This window comes from Pinus tabuliformis, chromosome Q (genome assembly GCF_031772625.1).
Source record: "Pinus tabuliformis cultivar Carrire ecotype Pingquan chromosome Q, CPIR1, whole genome shotgun sequence".
In the NCBI taxonomy this organism is placed as follows: domain Eukaryota; kingdom Viridiplantae; phylum Streptophyta; class Pinopsida; order Pinales; family Pinaceae; genus Pinus; species Pinus tabuliformis.
Genome location: NC_142296.1, coordinates 916,121,256 through 916,145,992, shown reverse-complemented (window position 1 = coordinate 916,145,992; position 24,737 = coordinate 916,121,256). Strand labels below are relative to the sequence as shown.

Sequence of the window (24,737 nt, the reverse complement as noted above, 5' to 3'; positions counted from 1 at the left end):
TAAAAACTTATAAATATAAAATATAATTTATAAATTGAGTCCACTATGACAATTGGGTTTGAATTGAAAAGCTGCAAAGCATGATCATTGATATGAATACCATTATCATATAAATTTAAAATTCTAATTAATAATCATACATCATACATTATGATTAAACCATATTGATGTTCCACTTCCTACGATAAACATTGAATACTGAACAGTGAATATTGACATAAAATTATAAAAGTCAAGTTTGATACATCAAGAGTCAAAATTTTATAGAATTATACAATTCAAGTGTGATACATCAAGAGTCAAAATTTTATAGAATCAGAATAACATAAGAACATCAACATATCAAATGATAAACGAGCATAATTTTGCTCAAGCCTCAAGGTAATGCCCCGCTAGTCTCTGCATCCAACTGCTGCATGAATAAATAAAGATCAACCATATCACCATTTGAATCTAAATCACTAACATTCTCAAACATGCTAAGTGGCACACCAACCAACCCCATCTGTCTTTCATCAAGTCTCTCCTCCATATCTACCTGTGCATCATCCTCTGGATCAACATCCCATCGTGTTGCTGGTCCCTTCAAATACTCAGGTGTCTTCCTATGCTCAAGACGTAGGGCACTGTGCACAACAACTAACTTCTCCGCTCTTTTAGAGGTAAGCTTGTTCCTCTTGATAGAGTGGATGAAGCTATATGTGGACGAATTCCTTTCTGCTGTAGAGGAACTGCAATCTGGGACAACAAATGCATAGCTAGATCTTTGAGCTCTGGAGCACCATCCCCATGCATCCTCCACCAACCAATCGGGTCATCTTGGGCTAGATCTATGCGATCTGCCCGAGCACCACATGTGTTGAAGGGGCCACTAAGAGATGCAAACTGAACAAACTGTCTTCAAAATCTTGCCCCCTCCTCCTCATTGTACATCTTTGCAATTGCATCTAGGAAGCCATTCTTTACCTCAGGATCATCAATAGGAGGCACCCTCCCAGGTCTCTCAACATACCATTTTGGGTTTAATGCATATGCTGCCATGTGCAAAGGTGTGTTCATGTGATCCCACCTATGCTGAATGATGGGTCGAATTTGGGATGTATAGAACTCTAATGAGGGCTCCCTTTGTTGAATGGCTACCTTCACATGACCCAACATGCTATCAAAGGTCTCATACATTTCTCCAAGACTAGGAGCATCTAAATCAGTGTAACGAATGACCTCCACAATAGGGCCCAAGAATGACACCAAATAAGAACAATCTGCCCACCAATCATTGTCCAACACCTGAAGCCTGACCTTCTTCCCTATGTCTGTCTTTGATTTTGACCACCTTCCCCACTCTGAACTCACAACCAAGGATTTTAGAGGTGCTTGTACCTCTAGCATCCTCTCCAATAAGAGAAAATAGCTAGCATATCTAGTATCAGTGGACTTGAGGAATTCCTTTCTTGTGTGAGCCCTGTACATAGCCAAGGAGGTGTGGTGGTTGCAGATAAACATCTGCACATCTCTTTTCGCTATCACCAAGTCTGATATCCACTGAATCTTGCCAATGTCCTTCAGTGCATTATTGAGTGCATGCATACAACAAGGAGTCCAAAAAATATGTTGATACCTGTTTTGAATCAATAACCCAGTTGATCTACAAACTGCTGCTGCATTTATCACAACCTGCACCACACTATCAGGCCCAACATCCTCTATAGCTTCTCGAAGAAGCTCAAATTGGAAAGATGCATCCTTGCGCTTTCCAGAACAATCAACAGCTTTAAGAAAGAATAGACCTTCTAAAGATGTCACTATGATGTTGATTAGTGGGCGTTTTCGGATGTCAGTCCATCCATCCATAACAATAGAGCAACCAAACCTCAACCATGTTTGTCTCATTCTCTCTTTTTGCACATTAATTTTAGACACTTGTCTATCTAAAATTGTTGTTCGTAGTTTATGTTCTCCGGGTGGTACATATGAAGGCCCTATTCTTGCAATTGCTTGGACCATTTCCTTGTAATAAGGAGAACGAACAACATGGAAGGGAATTCCATTGGCAAAAAGAAATTTGCCAATTGCATCATCTATGTCATCTCGATCTAGAATGTTGTACATCCTAGACACTGTACCACCCATTGCACAAGAACGAGATGCACCAGTAGAAACCTTTGTCTTTTTTGATGAAGCACTAGATGGAGGAATATTTGTGGATGGATCAACATGTCTGCTAGAAAACAATCCTTTTCCAGTGGCTGCCCTTTCTAGCCTCCAAAGTTGCTCTCTTTGAGCTGAATTCAAGTTCTTTGAGGGACACATATTGACTCCTTTACCTGTAATAGCCAAAATGTGTTGCTTCACCCTGGTATAGCTGCCAACAAAGTGATGCCCACAAATATTGCAGACCCAATCACGTGAGCCACCACCAACTTTTGGATTCTTTTTCGGCAGTCTGGTTGCATAGATTAGAAGTGGTTTTAGAGGATTAAATGTCCCCTTTGCAAATTTTTCCAGCTCTCTTGGTGGGCCTCTAGAATCTACACCATGCCTATTCTGGTTTCTTGCCCCCCTGTGACCACTTTCAACTTCTTCTTGTGCATCTTGTGGCTCACTACCACTGTAGCTGTTGTCACTGTTCTCACTGTTCCCAGAAGAAGTCTGACTCTGACTCATAGTTGTAACTTTGTAAGTTGAATGACAAATCAAAATGTAGGTTGCAGCCTGTAATGAAAATAAAAAAATTTAAAAACATTACACAGGCTGACTAATACTAACAGGCTACAGCACACACATTGAACACTGATTTTTTTTTTTTTTTTTTTTTTTTCAATTTACAAGAAAAAAATTAAAATTAATACACAGTCAAAACTAAAAAATTAAAAAAAATTAAAATTTACAGAAAAAAAAAAGTGAAAAAAAAGTCAAGTTTCAATTTTTTTTTAAAAACACAGTCAAGTTTAAAAAAAAATGAAAAAAAAAACGCAGCCTAAAATTAATACACAGTCAAAACTAATTTCTAAAAAATTTACAAAAAAATAAAATTTACAAAAAAATGAAAAAAACAGTCAAGTTTCATTTTTTTAAAAACAGTCAAGTTTTTAGAAAAAATTGAAAAAAAAACGCAGCTACAGGACTGAAAATTACAAAAAAAATGGAAAAATTTTAAAAACAGCAGTGGACTGTGGGTACTTACCGTTACAGGCTACAGCTTGACTCAGGACTGTCGATGGGGGATGGAGAGGCAGCAGTCAGCACGGTGCTTCAGCATTCAGCGGACCAGCGTCAGCGGACGGTTCAGGTGACAGGCGTCCACGGTGTTTGAAGTGCAGGCTGCAGCGTGGCTTCAGCGTTCCAGTGGACCAGCAACGATGGCGATGGTGCAGCATGGCTTCAGCTCTTAAGCGGACCAGCAATGATGGTGATGGGATGGCGACGAGGAGTGCTGCTCGGTGGCGTGATGGTGTCCGTTGCGAATGGAGTGAGGGAGGGAGGGCAGCAAATGCCAAATACACTTAAATGAAACCCTTGCGATAAACAAAAATTAAATTTATGATTAAAAAAAATCATTTATAAAAATTAGACCCCCCTCAACCCCCCACGACCCCCCTCTTCCCCTTTTTCAAACGATCCCTTGGCACGTCCCCCTGCGTACCCTGTTTTTTGGGAGCGTGGGGAAACGACCCCCTCTCATCCCCAAGTCCCCGGTGCGTGGGGGAGCTAGGAAACTCGACCCCTAGGGGGGGCGAGTCCCCATGGAACACTGGAATTATCAGAAAGCAATGATACCAAAATCAAGCTGTGCGGAACTGCTCCCGATGATGAATATGCCAAGCGAATGCTGTTGGATGCCATAAAAATCCCTCAAAATCCCTCCGGGACCTCTGATGATGTAATTCTGCTCCTGTGGCCTGACCATCACATACGCTGGAAATCCATCCTGGCTGTACCATAGAGGAAACTGAAAATGCAGACATTACATTTTCTAAGTGATCTACACCCCAGGGGCTCAGAGAAATTAACCTATGGAAACACTAAAATGTTTTTAAAAAGCAATAAATAAATTCCATTGTTGCAAATATAATTTTTGGGAGTCTGTCACCAAGGTTCCAGAAATAAATTAATTGGAATTATTGGGGAAAATATTGAAAATTATCAGAAAATATCTACAAGCATAAACTTGGATCTGAAAAGCTAAGAAAATATCAGAAGCATAAGCAACCTGAAAAATTAAGAAAAAAACAGAAATATTGGGAGAAATCAGAGATATTTGCAACACTGATGATTTTTATATTTTCATTAATGAGGTGTCATATACAAGCAAATATTTTTCATGTGGTGCTCACATCTTGTGCTTTTTGTCCTTTTTGTGGTAACAATTGTTTAAGTGGGTCAAATTCTTACATCCTTATAATGTTTTTTCTTCTTATACAGGAGTTGACTATCTCTCTGCTGCTGCATTTGATAATCTTGCTCAATCTCATTATGTGTTTTTAGCAAACAAGGTAGTCTCTCTTTCTCTCTTTATGCCCCGTGCAGAAAATAGGACAGTAAATAGTTCATATATGTCCTTTATTTTTTTTTCAAGTATGCTGTTTATATATTGTTTGAGAAATGTTTGTTAATCACTCCATTCAATAGAGCATAAGAGAGCATCAGACTGGATAAATTTAGTTTTCCTAAGAAGTTCTATAGATGAACATGTTTAGAAGGAAATCAAAAGAAGCAAACACTAGTGAGGTTAATAAAGGTAATAAGCATATGGCTATCTGGCCATAGAACTAATATAAAAATCCTATAGTAAATATTGTGTTTTTAATCATTTCTGTAAATGTAGAATATAAAAAATGGGGGTGAAATTTGAAGATTTATAGAGCCTTTTTCCATGTTAGCAAAGTGTCCATAGTTAACATAATATCAACTTCGCAGTCTGAGATATTGGATTAGAGTAAATTAAAGTACATGAAAATGTGCAGAAATTTCCAAGTTAATAAAATGAAATCTGTTACAGTAGATTGTAAGTTTGAGCCTTGTGGTATTGCTAAGGATCATAATTTTAAGGTCAATGTTATATCACTTAGACCTTGCCAATAATTTCTAGTAAAATGCAGTGCAAAATGGCCCTAAACTCGTTAAAAGATTATTTGTAAGTTAACTGTCTGTGAAATGGTCCTAAAACTGGTATTTCTTCTTGGTAGCTGATTAAATCTGCTAGGTAGGGGAAATGCAAGGAGAAAAATGACACCTTCATCTAGAAGTTTTAAATGCTGATTGAACATATCTTGATAGGGGAGAGCAGAATCATTCCTAAGGTCCATTGCAGGGCCTCTGGTGCAGGGGTGAAAACATAGAAAATTAAAGTAGCTTTTTCTATCAAGATCACCGCAAGGAATTTATGGATATATTGGGTTGTATATAGCTGAGGTACGAATTATTTAGTTTTGTATGCCTCTAAGTTCAATGTTAGATGAATTGCCACATGGAAGAAGATAAGAGAAAACATCAATTGCACAGATTTCGGAAAAGCAATAATATTTTATTGGCAGCATACATTCAAATAGCAAGGCTTATCAGCACGAGAATTCTATTTTCCTTTTGCTAAGTTATTATTGCTTCTGCCTACATTCTCAGCAAGCTCTTAGAATATGCCTGGCTATGGATGGAATACATTTGGAAGTCTTGGTTGGTGCATTGGTAGACAATTTGGTTAAAGCTATAAAAGCCGATATAGTGAGACAGGTGTAAAACTTGTTCTTAGTTTGGACCAAAATTCCCATGCTACCCAGTGTCTACCTTTGCTTGTTAATACTAACAAAGTTTGATTTCCTATGCCGTCTAATGTTGCTCCTTAATGATAATAAAGCTTGCATTCGGACGCTTTCTACTGTTTCTCCTTAATAATAATCAAGATTGATTTAAATACATTTGTCTTGCATGTTAGAGTGTGTTACAACTTACTCCTCATGTTGCATGAGGCTTGCACTTGTCATTTTCATCACAACACTTGTCATTTTTTGTCACAAGGATTAAGCTTGCAGGAACACACTGCTAGATGTTTTGATGGGTAGTGGGTACATTTGTGTTTTGGCTGATATATGATGCTATTTTTGGGTGGATTTGGTGCTATGATGGTTGCTAGTAAGCGTGGCATGAAATGTTCTAATCTACTAGTGTTGGTCTAATTGATGAGTTAGCATGTACCTAGTGGATTAAATTCTTGAGGATGTGGCGCATCCTCATTCATTGTAGTGTTGGGTTGTTTTGACTTAGCAATTGTTTAACACTTAATGCATTTCATGGAGTGCAAACTCATCAACTTAGGGTTTCCCTATGTTTTGAGTGTTAACAATTTGCTCACCAGTATGACGGTTAAATTAAGAGTGCTTCAGAACGGTTTGATTATGATTAATCTTCATTAGGATGAAGTGACCTATCACTTTGGATGCCAAATTTCCCATGGTTTTCACTTTTGGACATCATTCTTATTGAGGGTGCCTAGAATACTTGCTCCTTGTGTACATTGTATATATATTTCAATCGCTATTTTTTGATGTGATGAGTTTGATTACTTCTAGATAGAATGCCCTAGGATATATGAAGGAATTGCACACATGAACCATCTTACGCCTATTTAGGAAGGGGTACATGTATATTCACTGCAACATTCTTAACATCATTTGTAAGCCTAAGGTCACAATTCAAAGCCATGCAACAATCATGTGAGGCCTTGTGGGCATCCTAGACCCTATGTCATGTTAAGTCACTCTTATGGTCAAACCAATGTTTTTAAAACCGGAACCGGTGACCGGACCGGTCCACCTAATGAACCGGTTTACTGACCGGAACCGGTCTAACCGGGACTGGTTTGCTCTAAACGAACCGGTTTTAAAAAAATACATTAAATAATTAATTTTTAATGAAACAAAACTATTTTTAAGATGTAAAACCATGATTCCAAGCCAATAGAGACAAAATATGCAAAGTTTGCTCATTTATATACCATGTAAAGGTGAATATATCAAAATGGCACCGAGTGCAATACATATCATCGACAAAATAGCAAAATACATAAGAAATGAGGCTCTAAATGGCCTATAAAGTCTAAAAACAATGTTTTAAGCTATGAGGCCATTGGCCTACTACAAGCCTACAGTGTACACATGATCAATCATCAAGTTCATAACCACTACTAGACACAGGATCATCATCAGGAGCTACAGACATCATCTGGTTCAGAGTCTGAAGATGCCTCAGCCTGATCTGCAACCTCAGTATCAATGCCACCAATGACAATAGAAGTGGACCTAATGGAAGCATGAGTTTGTGGACCTGCATGACTAGTGCCTTCCATTGGTTCTTTGCCTTTCCTTGATGCCGCCACTGATCCTGGTTCTGATGCCACCACATAATCTACTTCAACCCCTGCTAAAGCCATGTCGATATCAAAATCAACCTCAAACACAGGTTCTTCAGTCTCCTCCACCCATTTTGATGTTGGATCAATATCGTCCAACACAATGGGATCTAGATCAGGAGTTTTGCTCATCATTTGGAGCTCTAATTGCATTTATTGTTTACCCCCAAACCATGAAATCTTGAAAACCATTAAGTCTGCTGAATTTTTAGTGAAATCTAAAATTCTAGTTTCTCCATATGAAATCCAATGAGGTCGAAACCACTCTCAAACATCCTGAGTCATTTCATGGTAATGTTAAAAATTTAAGTAAAAGGATGAAAATAAAAATTAAAGGAAATGTCACTTTTACTTTAAGAATTTAACATTACCATTAATTTCCAACATTGTTAGGGTTGAAACACCCTTAGTTTCCCCCCAAAACCCCTAAACCACAATCAGGAATACACTTTTTGCAAGTTTTGGTGGGCATGCCTAAAACCGGCCGGTTTAGGACGGAACCGGCCGGTTTGATACAAACCGGCCGGTTCTGTCCTAAACCGGCCGGTTTTTCACCGGTTAGGGCAAAAAATGGGCGAAAGGGCCTTTCCAACCGGGTTTTTTGGCCGGTTTATACCGGCGGCCTTGCTAACCGGCCGGTTAGACCGGTAACCGGTTTTTTAAAATGGTTTTGAAAACTATGGGTCAAACCATGGCTGGTCCCTTTGAGTTCACTTTGGGTTCCTTTTGTCCTAGATAGGATTGGAGGTCCTTAGGGGAGCTTATATGTGGACTCATGATTTTTGAGGAGCCTTCCTTTTGTAGGGGTGATCACCAATGTAGGGGCCAGTCCAACCCATGTCGGGTACACCTATGTCTTTCCACATGGTAATGAGTCTATCGAGTCTATAGATGGCCTTGGCTGTCATGTCCCCAATTAATAATTTTGCTAAAGAAATTCTCAATTTTGCAATTTTGGCAATTAATATAATATTTGATAAATAAAACTTAGGAGAAATAAGTTGTGGAGGCTCAAATTTAATTTTGATAAGAAATAAGGTTTCACTTAGGAGAAAAAAAAGGAAAAATTAAAGTGAAGTTAAGTTGTGGGGGTCACTTAAGAAGGAAAATGAACTCCCTAGGAGAAATCGAACCACATGAAAGAGGGGTCAAGCAAGGGGGTCGAATTGGTGGAGCCCACAAGGATGGTTGAGCAACAATTATAAAAGGAAGGGAAGAGCCTCATTTTTGGATCATCTTGGCATTTCATTTTCAGAATTAGAGAGTTTGCTTGAGCTGCTTAGCCAAGTCAACCAGTGTTGTTTAGCACAAGGGATTTCTAGAATTCTAGCTCTTCTTCAGGGGACTTCGAGTGCCACTCAAGGAGAGAGATTTGTGGGGAGATTTCAGTATTTTGTGTGGGATTTTGTTGTATTTCTTCAGCTTGTGCGAGTTTCTAGAGGATGCAGTGGAGGATTTCGCTAGGGTTTGAGGAGCTAGCAATTGTTGTCTTCCGAGCTGGCTATTTTGTGGAGATTTTCCTCTAAGAAGGACGAGTTGATTTTGGGAAATTTCCAGGCTGGAAGTGTTGGAGATTTGTGGGCTGAATTTATTTTTATTTGGGCCTACGTTCTGGCTTACTAGTTATTTTCTGTACAAGGGTTGAGCAACATTGTTGTGCCGAATATTGGATTTGATTTTGGCCAAGAGTTTGAGGAGGGAATTTCATGGGCTTTTGGAGGAGTTTCCCTTTGGGAAAATTGTGCATTTTAATGTGGGTAAATTTTTGTAGCTCACTGGCACTCTGAGAGGGGCTACACACAGTTTTTGGGACTTCAGTGACCGGTGGATATAGCTTGAGATTTTTCAGGGTTTTGTTGGATTGTGTGTGAGGAGCCTTCTCCTAATTTCTTAGAATTTTTGGAGCATTATTGAGGGATCATTTCAAAGTTTTCCTCCAACAATAGTAGCAATGTAAATTTTCTAGGTAGTGCCTTGGACAGATTGGGCCTATTCCAGTTGGAGTTTACTTATATATCGACCTGGGTATTGCATGCTTGCAGTAGCAAGCCTAGGTTCTATCATTCTACTCCATTATATTCAGCTCCAAGAAATATTTAATAAAATGGCTTAGATTTGTTGTTGCTATTCTATGATTTACTGATCTATTTCTGCTTGTGTAAAATTGTGCTTGCATGGATGGATTTTCTTGTTGTAGCTTAGCGCATGTTTTTGATATTCATTGTATTTCCTAGTTTGGGATATTACAGTGGTATCAGAGCTGTGATCTGGCCAACTGTGGGAGGATTTCTTTCTATGACCCCAGAGGATAAGCAAAACATCACTTACAGAAGGTACAAGTACAGGAGTAGAGAGTGGGAGCTGAAAATTACCCCAGATTCAGAGGCTCTAGAGCAAGGAGTAAACATAGTAGAAATGGGAGATAGTAGCAAGGATGAGATGGCCACAACATTCAAAAGCATCTTGAGTGCCTTGAATGATTTGGTGAAAGGGCAGAATGATGTTGTGAGAGGGCAAAGGGAGGTGATGGATGAATTGAGGCAACAACGCATTAGGGACAACCACAGGGAGTTTATGGGAGGTGAGAGTTCAGGAGCATCTCACCACATAGAGCATGACATCCCTCAGAACAACACCCTTATCCACCATGGAGCAACTAGATCCACCATGCCTACATTTCTGGCTCTTAGGAGTGGGGAACAACTTGATGTCGAGGAGATGCCTATGGGGGATTACTTTCTAGAGTGGCAGTCCATGGGGGTAGAGTTTCGTGAAGAAATTAATTTCAGATATTTCTTCCAGCTCAAGCATAACAACCGAGGCAAGGGAGCAGGCAACTCATCATGGCAAAGCTCAGACTTGCAGTGCATGGTCAAGAGATTGTACCTCCCTACATTTGATGGGTCCACCTTAACCAGATGTTGGAGGTAGAGGTGATTAAGTTGGCCGCTTTGCATTTGGAAGGGGATGCACACGACTAGTGGTTTCATGGATTGGCTATGTTGGGGCATGCCAACATAACTTCTTACGAGGAGTTTACCAGGAAGGTGTTGGAGCATTTTGAGTAGAGAGACCTTGAGTCACATTTTTGGGAGTTGACACATCTCAAGCAGATAGGCAACGATGAGCAGTACATAGCGGAGTTTTTTAGATTGTCTATGATGGTGCCAGACCTATCAGAGTCTAGGAGGGTCTTCCTATTCGTGGAGGGCTTGGAATAGCCTTTGCGTGGGCTTCCTAGGTCAAATAGACCCACCTTACAAGACGCAGTGAGCAGAGTGAGAGACTTGTGGGGTGCAATCCCCAAGTCTAAGGCACCCTTACCCACGAAGATAGTTTTCCCTCAGAGAGGTAGAGACACCAGACCCCAGCCATAGAGGGAGATAGCAGGGCATGGGAAGTTAGATGATGAGACTCGGAGGGACCTCAGGAGGAGGAAACTATGTTTCACATGCCAGGGCCCTAGAGCATGGGCACCAGGACACAGATGCACCAAGGGAAAGGCCCACTACATCGAGGTGTTTTCAGATAGCGAGCCTGAGGATGATGTTGAGCAAGGGCCGATGTAGGAGATAGTGAGCCGCAAGGTATAGGAGGAGGAGCACCACCACCACCACCACCTAGAGGGGGACCTCTCTTTCCAACAAGAGGGGTCATAGCTTCACTTCAGGGAGTGCCAAAGTACTTGACCTTACGGATTAGGGGTATAGTGCAAGGACAACGTGCTTCGGTGCTGGTGGACAGTGGGGCTACCCACAATTTTATTGATGCTTGGATGGTGGAGCGGAGAGGCATACACACTACAACTTTTGCGGGATTTTCAGTGCTTGTTCTAGGGGATCGGACCATGTAGTGCACTAGATATGTTCCTAGCTTGACCCTGACTATGGGGAATTATTCGATGACAAATAATTTCTTTGTGGTTGATGTGCAGGACACCAATGTGGTGTTGGGTGTCCAGTGGCTATATTCTATGGGATGCGTCACCACTTTGGAAGAATTTAGAGATGTAGTTCATGGGGCTAGATGGGAGACTAGTATTATTGAGGGGCATGCACTGATATCCACCACAGACAGTATCAACACATAGGATGGAGGCCGATTTGAGGCGTGGGGACATAGCATGGGCAGTAGAGTTGTGCATTTTTGAGACAGGGAAGCAACAACAACCACATCCAGACATTTTGGCACTACTAGAGAAGCATCGGCAGTGTTCAGTGACATTCCCCCAGGACGTCCACCAAATAGAGGGTTTGAGCATACTATAGAGCTGGAGGAGGGTGTGCACGTAGTCATCACTACACCCTACAAACATCCCAAGGCCTATCAGGATGAGATAGAAAGAGCCATACAGGAGTTGCTGGATTTGGGGCACATTAGATCGAGTTCTAGTCCCTTCACTTCTTCAGTTGTGCTAGTGAAGAAGAAGGATGGGACGCTTCGCATGTGCATCGATTACAGGGCCCTGAATAAGAAGACACTGAAGAACTGATACCCGATTCTACACATTGATGAGTTGATGGATGAGCTTAGAGGAGCTAAATACTTCTCTAAGATAGATTTGTGCTCGGGATATCATCAGATTTGGGTGAGGGAGCAGGACATCCCGAAGACTGCATTCTGATGTCATTACGGGCATTTTGAGTTTTTGGTGATGCATTTTGGGCTAACTAACACACTAGTTGCATTCCAGTCTTGTATGAACCATGTGTTCCGCAAGCAGTTGTGTAGATTTGTGCTGGTATTTTTCGATGACATTTTGATTTAAAATAGGACATGGGAGGATTTGCAGCACTTGGAGGTCTTATGCATCATGGAGGAACAACAGTTCAATGCCAAGATGTCCAAGTGTGAGTTTGGTTTGACAGAGATGTTATATCTGGGACATGTGACTAGAGAGGATAGAGTCAAGGTCCATGAGGAGAAGATCCGAGCTATCTTGGATTCGCCTACACCCAAGAATGTGATCTATATAAATTGAAGGTGTCAAAGGATGAATGGATATCGTCATGTCTCTCAAAGGCATCTCAAATAAAAGGTCAATTGCAGGATCTAGGAGAGATGGTATCTGATAATGAAATAATCTCCTTTATTCTAAATACATTGACTGATAAACAAGGTAAACTCATATCTACTAGGGAAGAGGAAGCTATCCCATTCATCAATTTTTGGTCTCTTTGCAAGGAAGAAGAAGTCAGGTTGAGGAAAGAAAGTAACAGAAGATCAGATAGAAGGGATCAATCAGTGATAAGAAGAAAAGGGAAATTTGGAAAGTTTGATCCTCCAAAGAAAAGGAAGAACATGGCTAAGGAAAGATGCTATGGTTGTCATAAACTTGGGCACTATAGAAGAGATTGTCCTAAATGCAAGAGGGACAGGGAAGAAGCCCATATTACTAAGGAAGTGAAAGAACCTGAGACAAAGAAGCTTAAGAAGGAAGAAGCAAAAATATCTCTACTATGACTGAGATGATCTTCTTCACTAAGAAGGTACTTTCTACTTGTAATTTATAGATAGGAAGCAATGTAAATAAGATAGGATGCATCAGATTAGAAAATAGCATCGTGATAGAAGCATTGGAAGTAAGAGCTCTTGACATGGGAAGCAGAAAGGATGTTTGGAACAAGTTCTATTGCTTACAAAGAATGGGAGCTCTTGGCAACTTCATTAAAACCTCAAGTGATACTTATAGAAATAAGTAGAGGTCATCATTAGCTGGGATCATCATACAATAGTCAATAAGGAAACATCTACCGGGTGAGGATATGAAAGATCCTCAAGGTTCTTCGATGGAATCCTTATCAAAGGATTCACCGATCTAGAAAGGAAGCAAAATTTTCATCAGGAGTTCCAACTCGTGGGATTCAAGGGATGATGGTATGATGACATAACAGGAAAGCGGGTCTAAAGAATAAAGTTCTTTCATTCAAATGAAACTGCTACAGGAAGTCTGGATGACCAAAAGGAAAAGATGAGGTATGTATGCTTACATAGGTTATTATGAAAGTCATGGCATATGGCTGCAAGTAATATAGATCACTATTTCGGGAAATTGATGAGCCCCAAAAATGGATAATTATTTGGGCTCATTCAACCTCCTAATTCAACTTAATCCACCATTCTCATTAGTTTATTGCATGTTTTTTATTATATTTATGCTAATAGAGTGAATTGGGTTAGTCATTATGCCAACAAGTCTAATGTGTGCTTTATGTAGCCTTTTTGGTCAATTTGGAGACAAAATTGAAGGTTTTAATGAGCACTTGGCAGCCAAATTCGTGGGAGAACAAGGGAGAGGATTTGTAGGAAGGTGTCTCCTTCATTTATGGGCCCTTACCTCGAATTCTCCACCATCAACTCGGAGTTCAAGGGCCACCAAATCAATCAACGCAAGGGCAGCCAAGCAAGTCAAGTAGGACTGCTATTAACTGCAAGTTTTGGGTAGCCGAGTCCCTAAAGTTTAGGAGGACTGTTGGGTCCTCAATTTGTATAAATAAGAGGGCTTAGGGCCTCATTTCAGTTAGTCATTTTGGTTAGCTAGTAGTTGGCCAATGGTTAGTCATTTTGTAGGCAGAAGTTAGCTAGTTTGTATTTCGATTTTTAGGCAATAGATTAGCTTTGCTTTCAGCTCATTTTCAAGTTCTCCTTGTGGACAGTTTTGATGTAACTCTTCTTTTCTTGCTCAATAAAGATGAATCCAGCTTTGCACCAGCTCTAAATCTCTCTTAGGAGGCTGTAGCTCTTGGGGTTGGGCCCATCTCAAGCGCCCAGTACCTCCCTTGTTTATCTTTATGTGTTTTTGCTGCATTCTTAGAATAAAGTTTGTTATTTATATTTGAATCTTGCTTTGTTATTTAGATTTCTTTTGATGGTTAAAGTAGCTTCTCATGTTTAGAATAGATTGGTAGGATAATAACAAGAAAAAGGCTCCAAAAAAGGGTCAGCAAACACTTTTGGTTTCACCTCTTCCTTACTGGATCAGGGGCTGGAGTTGGAATAACCGTGCTGTCCTAAACAAAAACACTACTTTGCTTTACCATGCAATCCTTAGTGTGTTGTTTTCATTTGCAGAGGTTGGTTACATGTTCAGATCTTTGAATGCTTCATTTCATAGTTAATATACATGGTTTCCTTGCAAATAAAGTTGCTGTCCATTCTCGTTACTTTTAGCCAGATCATATTAGGGTAGCATAGCTAGATCTTTGTTTTCTTGCATGTCTTTGTTGGTTCAGTTGGAAACACAAATTGCAGAGCACCTATACCACTTCTATATCTGCCCAGACTCCCTCAAACCCATCTTCTCCATCTCCTAACTTAGTTTCTTGCCTCACGTTGCCACATTGCCCTCATAACCCTACCTTTTGTGCAGCATTATTCCAGCTTTCTTGGAACAAGTCCAGCCATCTACACCTTCTCCTCAACTCCATCCTCCAAGTCTTGAACTCCCCTACACTCCTATTTCACCTCCATACTCATTCATCCACCTTTTTCCCTCCATCCATGCTCCAAAATTCCATTACTAAACATCCTGTAGAAAAATTACAGAACATCCTGTAGAAATCCCAGAACATCCTGTAGAACCCCTGCAGACTTCCTGTAGAAGCTCATAAACGCGGTTTCTTGGCAGCCAAACTTTGTGAAACTCTCTGGAAGGGTGTTAGGGACCCCTTAGACCCTCTCTGAACCTTCCCAACCTTTTCCAAGCATTTCCTCTCGCCAATCCACCTCTGCACAGTCATAAACAGTTAATTTTTATGCATGATAATTGTGACAACTTATTCAAAAATACAAAAAGACGTTTTCTTCAGATAGTGATAACTTAGACACATGCATTTTACCTTCCTAGAAGTCAATGGCATCTCTTTCAGTAGCTTGCATCCTCTTTTTCGCATCAGTAGGGCTAGCTGGTAAAATTAGGGTTTGCATTTCCTTTTCGCTTTCCAGTTTCTTTCTGCAAGTAAATTAGCCCCTTTGAGTTAGCTTTCATTCATCAGTTAAAAAGCTTCTTCTAAGAGCTCATAGAAGTTGGCTTAAGCTCCTAGCGGACTTGTGCCAGCTGACCAAGTGACAGCTGCGGCAAGAGCTAGTACTTGTGCATACAGCACCGTCGCTTCCAAGTTTGTTACGAACTACCGGGTTGATAAAATTAAAGAAGGGATTTCCAGGAGTTGCAGTATTATTGCTGCAATACTGGGGCTCACCAGAAATATGATCAGAAGAAGAAAGGATCTCCTCCTCTGAAAGATTGCAGAAAAGCATAAGTCGCACTAGATGAAATCAACATAATATGTTCTCATATGAATCATGAGGAAGCTGACTACAATTAAGAAACTCTGATTAGAAGCTCCTGGGAATAAAGTGTGAAAAGAAAGGAAGAGATCGTAAAATATGCAACAAATGTGGAAGGCATTCAACATCCGAAACAAAGAAGAGTTGACTAGAATATATCCCAGAAAGATATGAAGAGTCTAATAGGAGTCAGAAAAATATGGAGACCTCTGACAAGAAATATCTTTAGGAGATGTGTCAATCTGCATGCAGGATACTGATACCTACAAAAAGATGTCATGATGAAATACCATCACAAAGGTAATGTTTGATTTAAATGTTCATCTCTTATTTTTGAACTAATATCTGGATGGGCTTATGTAGGAATGCCAAAGGGAAGATCTGTGGATGACTTCTAAGAGGACCATATTGAAGGATGTAAGATCCTTCCGGAAATATGACATGAAAGTAGAATGCCATGAAGCAAAGCCAGATGGAAATCTGATGGATCATTTTCTGACGAAAATGAAGAACATGACTAACTCATGGATGAAAGTGATGGATGGTCTGTGCCCTATGAAGAAGTCCCCGAAAGATGAAGACTCCATGACAAAAGAAATTGATGACATCGAAGAAAAGAGGAGTTCTTCAGGCAACTGGTTGTTCCACATGAGGAGCTATTGTAGGTCCCTAGTTAAGAGGGAGCCTGAAAAGAAGTTTCTTACTTGGAAGAAACTTGGAAATTCCTAAGCCAAGAGGGAGCTTAGGTACATTCCTTTTTGGTAGGAATGAGTACATTTATTTATTGGAATATGTCCTCCCTATTTGAGAGGGAGAGATAGACATGTCATTTTGGTCTTCACCTGGGAAGACAGAATGGAGGATTAGGTAATCATTTAGCTCTCGATGCTCTTTGAGGATGAGATAGGGCATGCAGCAGAAGAGTAGTCGTGGAGGACTGATATTCTTTGAGGGTTGGGGAGTCTAAGATAAGAATAGTCCTCATGGAACATACCCTGCGTACTCAGGTAAGGATGTTCTGAGAGAGCTAATGATGAGAGTGTCTATAAATCATTGGTCTCGCCAGCATTGAGCTCAGATCTTGTGGAGATAAGGAGTTGTTAGTCAAGGCCTTGCTATGTAACAATGCTAGTTGATATGATGCTATACAAATGAGTTACCAATCTGAATTCTTCTTACAAGAAATTCTTCAGATTGAGACAGTCGAAGTACCATTATGAATACCTCCCTAGTTAAGAGGGAGTGTTGAAAAGTGTAACTAGGTTCGGTCTTCATAATGACATGTAATTATGATTTTATGTAATGAGATGTAAAGAAGAAAAATAAAATTATTATATTGACTTGCTTCATGGGTTTCATGAGCAAGAGATTTTGTTTTTGAGTAAATAATCCCAATGAGAGTCTTTAGGAATTATTTGTCATCTAGTCATAAAATGATAGTCATTGTCATGTAATGAAGTCATGCTACACTTTGTAAAAGGTCAATTTTGTCTATGTAAAGTATCCTCCAAGAACTTGTCACCTATCCTCTTCAAGTCGGCCTATAACGATTGAAGAACATGCTAGAAGAAGTCAGCCTAACCTCTAGTGATCATGTTGGCCTAAAGGAAATGAGATGAGGTGTATATAAAGTCTAAATCGGCTGCACTTGATGACAAGCAACTTGTCAAGCATTCGATGAAGAAGTGCGAAGAAGAAGGCTACAAAGAAATGTGAAGAAGTGAGAAAGAGGATTCTTCTGGGCAAGCGAAGAAGGAGCTTTCTTCTGGGCAAGCGAAGAAGGAATTTTCTTCTGGGCAGCGAAGAAGGTTTCTTCTAGAACAGCGAAGAAGGATTCTTTTGGGTGACCGAGATAGAGATCTAGAGACCGAGTTTCTCTAGAGAAGACCAGTGAAAGCCTAGAGACCGAGATTCTCTAGAGGAAGCCGAGAAGCAACAATGTGAAGAATAGAGACCGATTTTCTCTAGAAAGAGTTGAGGAGAGCAGTTCGAGATCAAGAAGAAAGTTGAGGAAGGGAAGAGGCAGAGCATCAAGGTTAGTGACAAGGTTCTTGGGAGGATACTAGAGTCAAGGGTTTGTGTCATGGTCTTGGTACTCGTCAATTGAAGATCTAGAAGAAGAATTTTGATCGGGTTTTCCTCTCAAGAGGTGAGAGGTTTTGGCCCTGGATGACAAGCCTACATACTGTGTCACTTGTCTTTTATTGTGCATATTGGTAATTGTCTTGATGAAAAGAACAAAATAATAACATGATGAAGAAAAGACTATAAGCTAAGAAGTAAACGTATATCACAAGCAATTATCAAGCAAAGAAATCTTTTAACTATTCATGCCCTAGATTTCTCAACACAGGGAGCGTTTTTCTTGAAGAGGCCTCAAGGAGGATGTTCTAAGGCATGTACAAGAGTGTGATGTTTGTCAAAGGAATAAGGAAAAGCAGACATATCTAGCTGGTCTACTTTAGCTGCTTCTGATTTTGAAGAGGAAGTGGGAGAGCATATCCATGGATTTCATCACGGGACTTTCAGCTATGCACGAGTGTGATGCGATATATGTGGTTGTGGACAGGTTGATGAAGTTTTCTCATTTCTTTTCCATTCCTTCTAGGTCCTCATCATCGCAGATAGTCGAGCTCTTCTTCAGAGAGGTGTTCAAGTTGCATGGTCTTCCCAAGACCATAGTCAATGATCGAGACAGTAGATTTTTGGGGGATTTTAGCAGGGGTTGTTAAGGTTGGTGGGCATTGAGCTAACTCCTAGTACTATCTACTGTTAATTTTGGCATCTCAGGGACAAATTCCCTCCTTTAGACAATCTTGCTCATCAAGGAAGACCCCTACTAGCCCTTGGAAGAATTTAATTTGGTTAAAGAAACATATTTTAATATGGTAACCCACATGTGCACAAAAAGGACAGGGCGGCCCAAAAAGAAATTGGACACCCTTGGATGGCTATAAATACAAGTAAAGTGACCTTCATTTGGAAATCATCAATCATTCTTCTTTTTTGGTTTGGCTCACACAAGTATGAAATTGGTTAGTGGGGAATTCGTTCGCACAAGTCCGAAATTGCAGGTTCCGAACTCGCATGTACAGATTAGGGTTTTTGGTTTGCAGCCGCAGGGTTGACACATGATATTTTCGGCTGCAGTCGCACACACACAAGCCTTTGTGTGTGGCTGGAATGTTCCAGCCGCACACATATCTCTTTCTCCATGCGGTTGGAACATTCTAGCCACACACATATCTCTCTCTCCTTGCGACTAGAAACTAGGGCTTCATTTGACATTTGATCGCAGATTCTGTTAGTTGACTGCAGATGTTGACAATTGACCGTAGGCTTCTGAATCATGATTTTGATTAGTATTATTGTTGGGTTCATCTCTGGGATATTGTTTGGTTGGTTTTACTAGATAGTCTTGTGAATGAAGAAATGGATCATTGTACTCTCTTTGCTGAAACATTCAATGACAATCTAATAAGAAGAAGAATTTGAAAGGGTTTTTCCCCTTGTGGGGTTTTGCCCTGGTCTTCGACCAATCCTGGTGTCTCTATGTGTGAATGCTTTTCTTCTATTGTTCCTTTATGTTCCGCTGCATTGATGATGATATTGTTCTTTCTGTATAATTGCATATGTTGTTAATGATGTTATGATGTTGTGGGGTGAATTAAATATGTAAATGATGAAATGCAATTATCTAAAGCAAAGAACAATATAACCCTAAGAAAAATTAACATGGTATCAAAGTTGGGCTAAAGAAAAGTCATTGAGATCACCCCTGAGAAGACACCTTTGATGGAAGCAAGTGAAGATTGAGACCTAAAAGAATGCTAGGGTTTGAAGGAAACCCTAGGCAATTTGGTTATTAGGGTTTGATGGATATCATGAGGTTAGGGTTTGGAAGAAACCCTGGGATAAGATAAAGGCTTGAGTTTTGCAGTTTTGAAACCCTAGCATGATCAATGAGAAGTTGTTCTAGCACTTGTGACAAATTTAAGTGTAACCCTAGTTGGGCTAACCTCAATTAGGCCTGGTTGTTGATGAAGTTGATGGAAATATTGAAGGCAACATTGTTACATGGATAATGGACAGTATTAACTCTTGAAGGTTGGTTCAAGAGGGAGTTGATCTCCTCTTGTTAAAGATAAGTACCTTTTAGATTTATGTTACTTCTTTGTGATTCTATTCTTGTTTAGGATTATTGATTTGATTATTGCTTCCTGCATATTTGAGTATGTGAATACTTCTAACCTCTAGATGAGATGTGATAAGAAAATCCTTCTTGAGGATCATCTAAATTGCAGGAAAAGAAAGCTAGTGCAGGAAGAGAAGAACTGGTGTTGGAAAAGGAGAGAAGTACCTAAGGAAATTTTTTGAAAGTTTTCAAAGTAGCATCTGAAAATTATAATATGCAAGTGCTACAACTGTCAATGACAAATAAATCTACAATTTGCAAAGGTATTTGAATATTACAAGTTATGTATAGTACATTATTAGTTGTAATATTGGAAGGCAAGGTAAGCCCTAAGATATGATGAAAATATCACCTTCATAAATGACTCATGTATGCATATAAAAGTAAGTTTGATTTATGATACATGTGATATATTGGTGCACTTGATATTGTTGATTTATGGTAGCACCAAATGTTCTCTAAGCCTCAAAATTTGCAGGGAGGTTAGGACACATGTATTCCAGAATACCCAGAAATTGTTTTGGGAAATTTGACCTAGAGAAGGTTTTATTAAAATAATTAATATTAATTAAACTAGGGGTGAAACTTCTAGAAGAAGACGAGGATGAAGCCAAAATGATCTGAGCATTAGAATTTAATCTGGGCTATTGGTTCTCAACAAGAAGATTATAAGAAGAGGCTTGATGGGCATTTGGAAGACACATTGAGTGAGAGATCAAGAGATCAATTTCTAAAGAGAATAGCGCAACAGTTGCCGGAGAAGTGATCGAGGTAATTTCTTGCAATGAGGCGCAGAGATAATTTTCCTTAGGAAGTTTTCCTGATCCAGAGAGTGCAAGGTAGAGAGGACAGAAAGACGTCCAGAGAGGCTGACATAGGGCCACGCAGAGCTACGCTGTGGTAGCGCAGAGCTTCAGAGGGAGTCTGAAATTCTGCTGAGGAACAGTCGGGATCAAGTGCCAGAGCTGGGGTGTGAGACCGGGAGGATAGAGGGCCAAAGTTTCCAGCCAACAAAGGATCAAAGGAGGTGCAGCGCAGTCCCAGCAGCAGTGACGCAGTAGCTGTGTGGATGTGACGCAGTATTGTGCAGAGGCTACGCATAGGTAGTGCAGAGGCTCATCTCCAGCGCAGATCAGTTCTAGGTTTTCTAGTGACAGGGTGAGATCATCTCACTACATTTTGTCTAGTTAGATCTCTATATAGGATTGCCAGTTGGGCATCCAAAGATTTGTACTCAGAAATTATTACTTAATAATACAAACCCTCAGCTGCTGCACCGGTTTTCCCACATTGGGTTTTTTCGGGGACATTGGTCCAAAAATAACGGTGTCACTTGTGTGTTATTTCTTTCTTGCTCAGATTCTTGTTTCTGCATATTATTTAAAATTGTGAAGGTTGCAGTTGTATTTACTTCGATATTTACAGTAGAACATAGTAAATAACTTGCATGGATTAACAAGTAGGAGAAGTAATATTAGTTTGCTGCAGTAGTGATTCGGGGATTCTCGAATTTTCACAGATATTTGGAAAGTATCTTACATTTTATTAGACATGGTGGATTTCCTGTTTTTATAAAGCAGGCTGAAAAAATATTAACTTTGATATATGGAAACTTGATTCAATTGTTAATGCTTGTGATAAACATGGTAACCTTGATGATAAAAGTGTGACAATAAGGTTGATACTCAGGATCCTCTTGTTGATTTTGGTTAGGTTTTGATAAGCTTAGTAAATTTGACAATGTGGTAAAATTGGATGCCTTGTCTTGATGGTTGAGTAATGTGATAAAGAAGTGATGTTGTGATTATAATTCTTGTAGTATGAAGATACACTTGTCAATTGCCCTAATTATATGACACTAACCTTTGATGAATATTTGATGACATGTCCATATGTGACAATGAAGCAATTGATGATGATTTGTTATGACTATGATGAATATATGTTTTAGAACCTGATATAGTTTGACTCCATGATCTAACAGTTTTGTTGATGCATAACAATATTATGATAGATAGGTTGATGCCTTGATTAATGTTGATTGAAATGGCTTCCCATACAGAGAGAGAAACTGTCCATAAGATCCCAACACCTATTATTATTTGCAGATGACTCTTGATTGTTGAAGCAAGTTTCTAGACATGAATAACCATCTGATGTTGTTGAAGAAATTTTGACAAGTTCTGATCTGAGCAGAGAAGGTTTCTCCTAGTTCAAGCCCCAACCGCTAGGAGAAAGGCTTAAGAGTGCAGTTATAGGCCTCCTAGTCACACAAAAAAAGGCCTATGTGTGTGGTTGAGCTTGTAGGAGACAAAAGATAAAACCTATGCATGAAAATTGGAAGCACTCCAGGAGGATGATAGATCTACATACATGGAGCAGATGATAGAGAGTTCTATGAGCAAGGAAGTTTTAAGGAACTGTGAAATCTACATAATGTTTGACTTATTGCAGAGAAAGTGAATGTCTTAACTCATCTTGTGTTTGCAGGAGTCTGTAGTATGCATATCAGTATGTTATTTGTCTTGATTTGATCATTGAAGCTAGTATATGGCAGTATTTGGTAAAAGGTGCAAGGGTTTGACAAAGACTTGGCTTATTGACTTGACTTAATATAGATGAGAAGTATTGGAATTTTGACAAGATGATTGATAGTTCATAGATATGTTTTGGCTTATGGATTGATTGAATTCACAGTGATAACAAGTTAGGGCTTTGATCAGATTTTGCAATGGTGATTTTCCTTGATGTGGCATGACAATATGGGCATAGTAACTCTCAGTGATTAATATTGGTATTCAATATTGATTTTGTATTGGCATCATTGGCATTGGCACATTGGTTGAAGTGTAAACAATTGTGATTCAGTATGCAGTGATCTCACAATGAATGGATGGAACTTATATGACTTATCCTTGGTGTATGCATTTACATCTAGGGACATAAATGATTCATATTATGATCATGAGGATGGCTTGATAAAGTTTGGCTTGATATTGCTTGGTAAATGATAGTTGTTGACATGACAATAGATAAGGTTGTAACCTAGTATTTTGGTGTGAGCTCTACCTGGCACCTGGTCTGAAGAGTTTGACAGTGATATTAGCAGGAAATTTTATGGCTTTGATTTGACATTTAAGGCTTGATAAGCAGACTTGGTTAATTTGATTGCACAATATTGATTTGTTTGAGGCTGAGTATATTGGTTTGGTTAGTATTATGTTTGCAAAAAGCATTGTATGGCTTGAAGCAAGCTTCTTGACCCTGGTATGTTCACATTGACAGTTACTTGGTAAAGCCTAGAAGATGTGCCGATCCAAACCTCTACTTCAAAGTGGTCCAAGGTATGCCTTTGATTTTGGTTTTATATGTTGACGATCTATTCTTGGCAGGTAACGAGCCTCTGATGATCAAAGTAAGAGGGAGTTGGCCTTTGAGATCAAGATGGAAGACCTTGGCATGATGCACTACTTTCTGGGATTAGAAGTTTGGAAAAGGAAAAGATGTTGTGAAGTTATTTGGCATGATGGAATGCAAATCCTTGGACACCCTGATGGAATTGAATTTCAAGAAGTTATGCAGAGATATTGTTGAACTTGACTTGGCAATCGACAATTGATTGAAGCATTGATGTTCCTTGTGAACACCCATTTAGATATATGTTTTGCAGAGAACAACCTGATTCAATTCATGATTGAGCCACTTCATACACATTGTGTTGCTGCCAAGCACATTTGCATGGGACGATCAATCTTGGTCTGAGATATACTTCCAGAGATGTATGAATGCATGGATACACTAATGTTGATTGGGCTGGAAAGAATTATTGATAGGAAGAGCACATCTGGGTGTTGTTTTATCTTGGGATCTTCCATGATATTTTGAATGAGATAGAAGTCCGTACTTTAAGCACGATCGAGGTTGAGTACATTATGTTGCAATATGTAACTAGGTCTGGTCTTCATAATGACACTGTAAACATGATTTTATATATTTGTTGTAAAGAGAAAAATAAATTTATTATTGTTATTCTTGAGGCATGGGTTTCGTGATCAAGGAAAATTTATTTTATAGGTCAAGCACCCATTGAGTGCTTCTAGGGCTTGTCATTGAGTCTACAAGTCAATTGAGTCATTTTCATGTATGGAAGACCCTCTTGGGCATGTTACATATTGTAAAGGAAAATTTAGTTAAGTAAAAAATAGAGTCAAAGACCTTCTAAGACCTTGCCAATGTGCAAGCAACAAGTCAGCCTACAAGATGTGACAAGAAGCCTATATATAAAGGACTCGACCTCATTTGCAAAGATCATCCAAGCAACTCACAATAAGTTCAATCAAGAGCAAGAAGAAGACCTAAAGAGGAGCGAAGAGAAGGAGATCTAAAGGAAGAAGTAAATCGAAGTATTTTTTATCTGTTTTGGGTTGAATCTCCTCACACGTGCGAGATCTAGGGCATCACTTTTGTTGCAGCAAGGACGAGTTGCAGAAGAAGCCAAATTTTGTGTGACAAGAAGACTCTCTTTGCAAGCCAAGTTCCCAAGGAAGAAGATCCTATCCAAGCGAAGAAGAGAAGGCTCTCAAATCTACTCCAAACTATCCACATGTGTGAAACCACAGAGATTTCAAGCAGGCTGAGAATTGCAGACTTGTGAAAGAAGTTGAGATCTTGAAGAGAAGCCGAAATCTAAAGTGTTGCAACAAGTTTGACCAGCATTGACTTTGTGGAAGAAGAGTTGATCAAAGGAGTGACTTGACTTGGTCTTGGAGGGGTTTTTGGTCAAGGGTCATAGGTCTTGGAATTCATCATTTGAAGTTCTATAATAAGACAAGAGTTCTTGTGGGTCTCCTC

At 39.6% G+C, this 24,737-nt stretch overlaps 1 protein-coding gene across 1 annotated transcript in view; it reads left to right on the top strand.

Moving 5' to 3' along the window:
• The window catches only part of LOC149222445 (cyclase-like protein 3), a 378,438-nt gene that overhangs the window by 306,911 nt on the left and 46,790 nt on the right, over positions 1 to 24,737 (top strand). Inside the window, exon 5 of the mRNA XM_089385449.1 lies at positions 4,423 to 4,493. Within this exon, the coding sequence (XP_089241575.1) occupies positions 4,423 to 4,493 (71 nt within the window). The remainder of the gene's footprint in view (positions 1 to 4,422; positions 4,494 to 24,737) is intronic.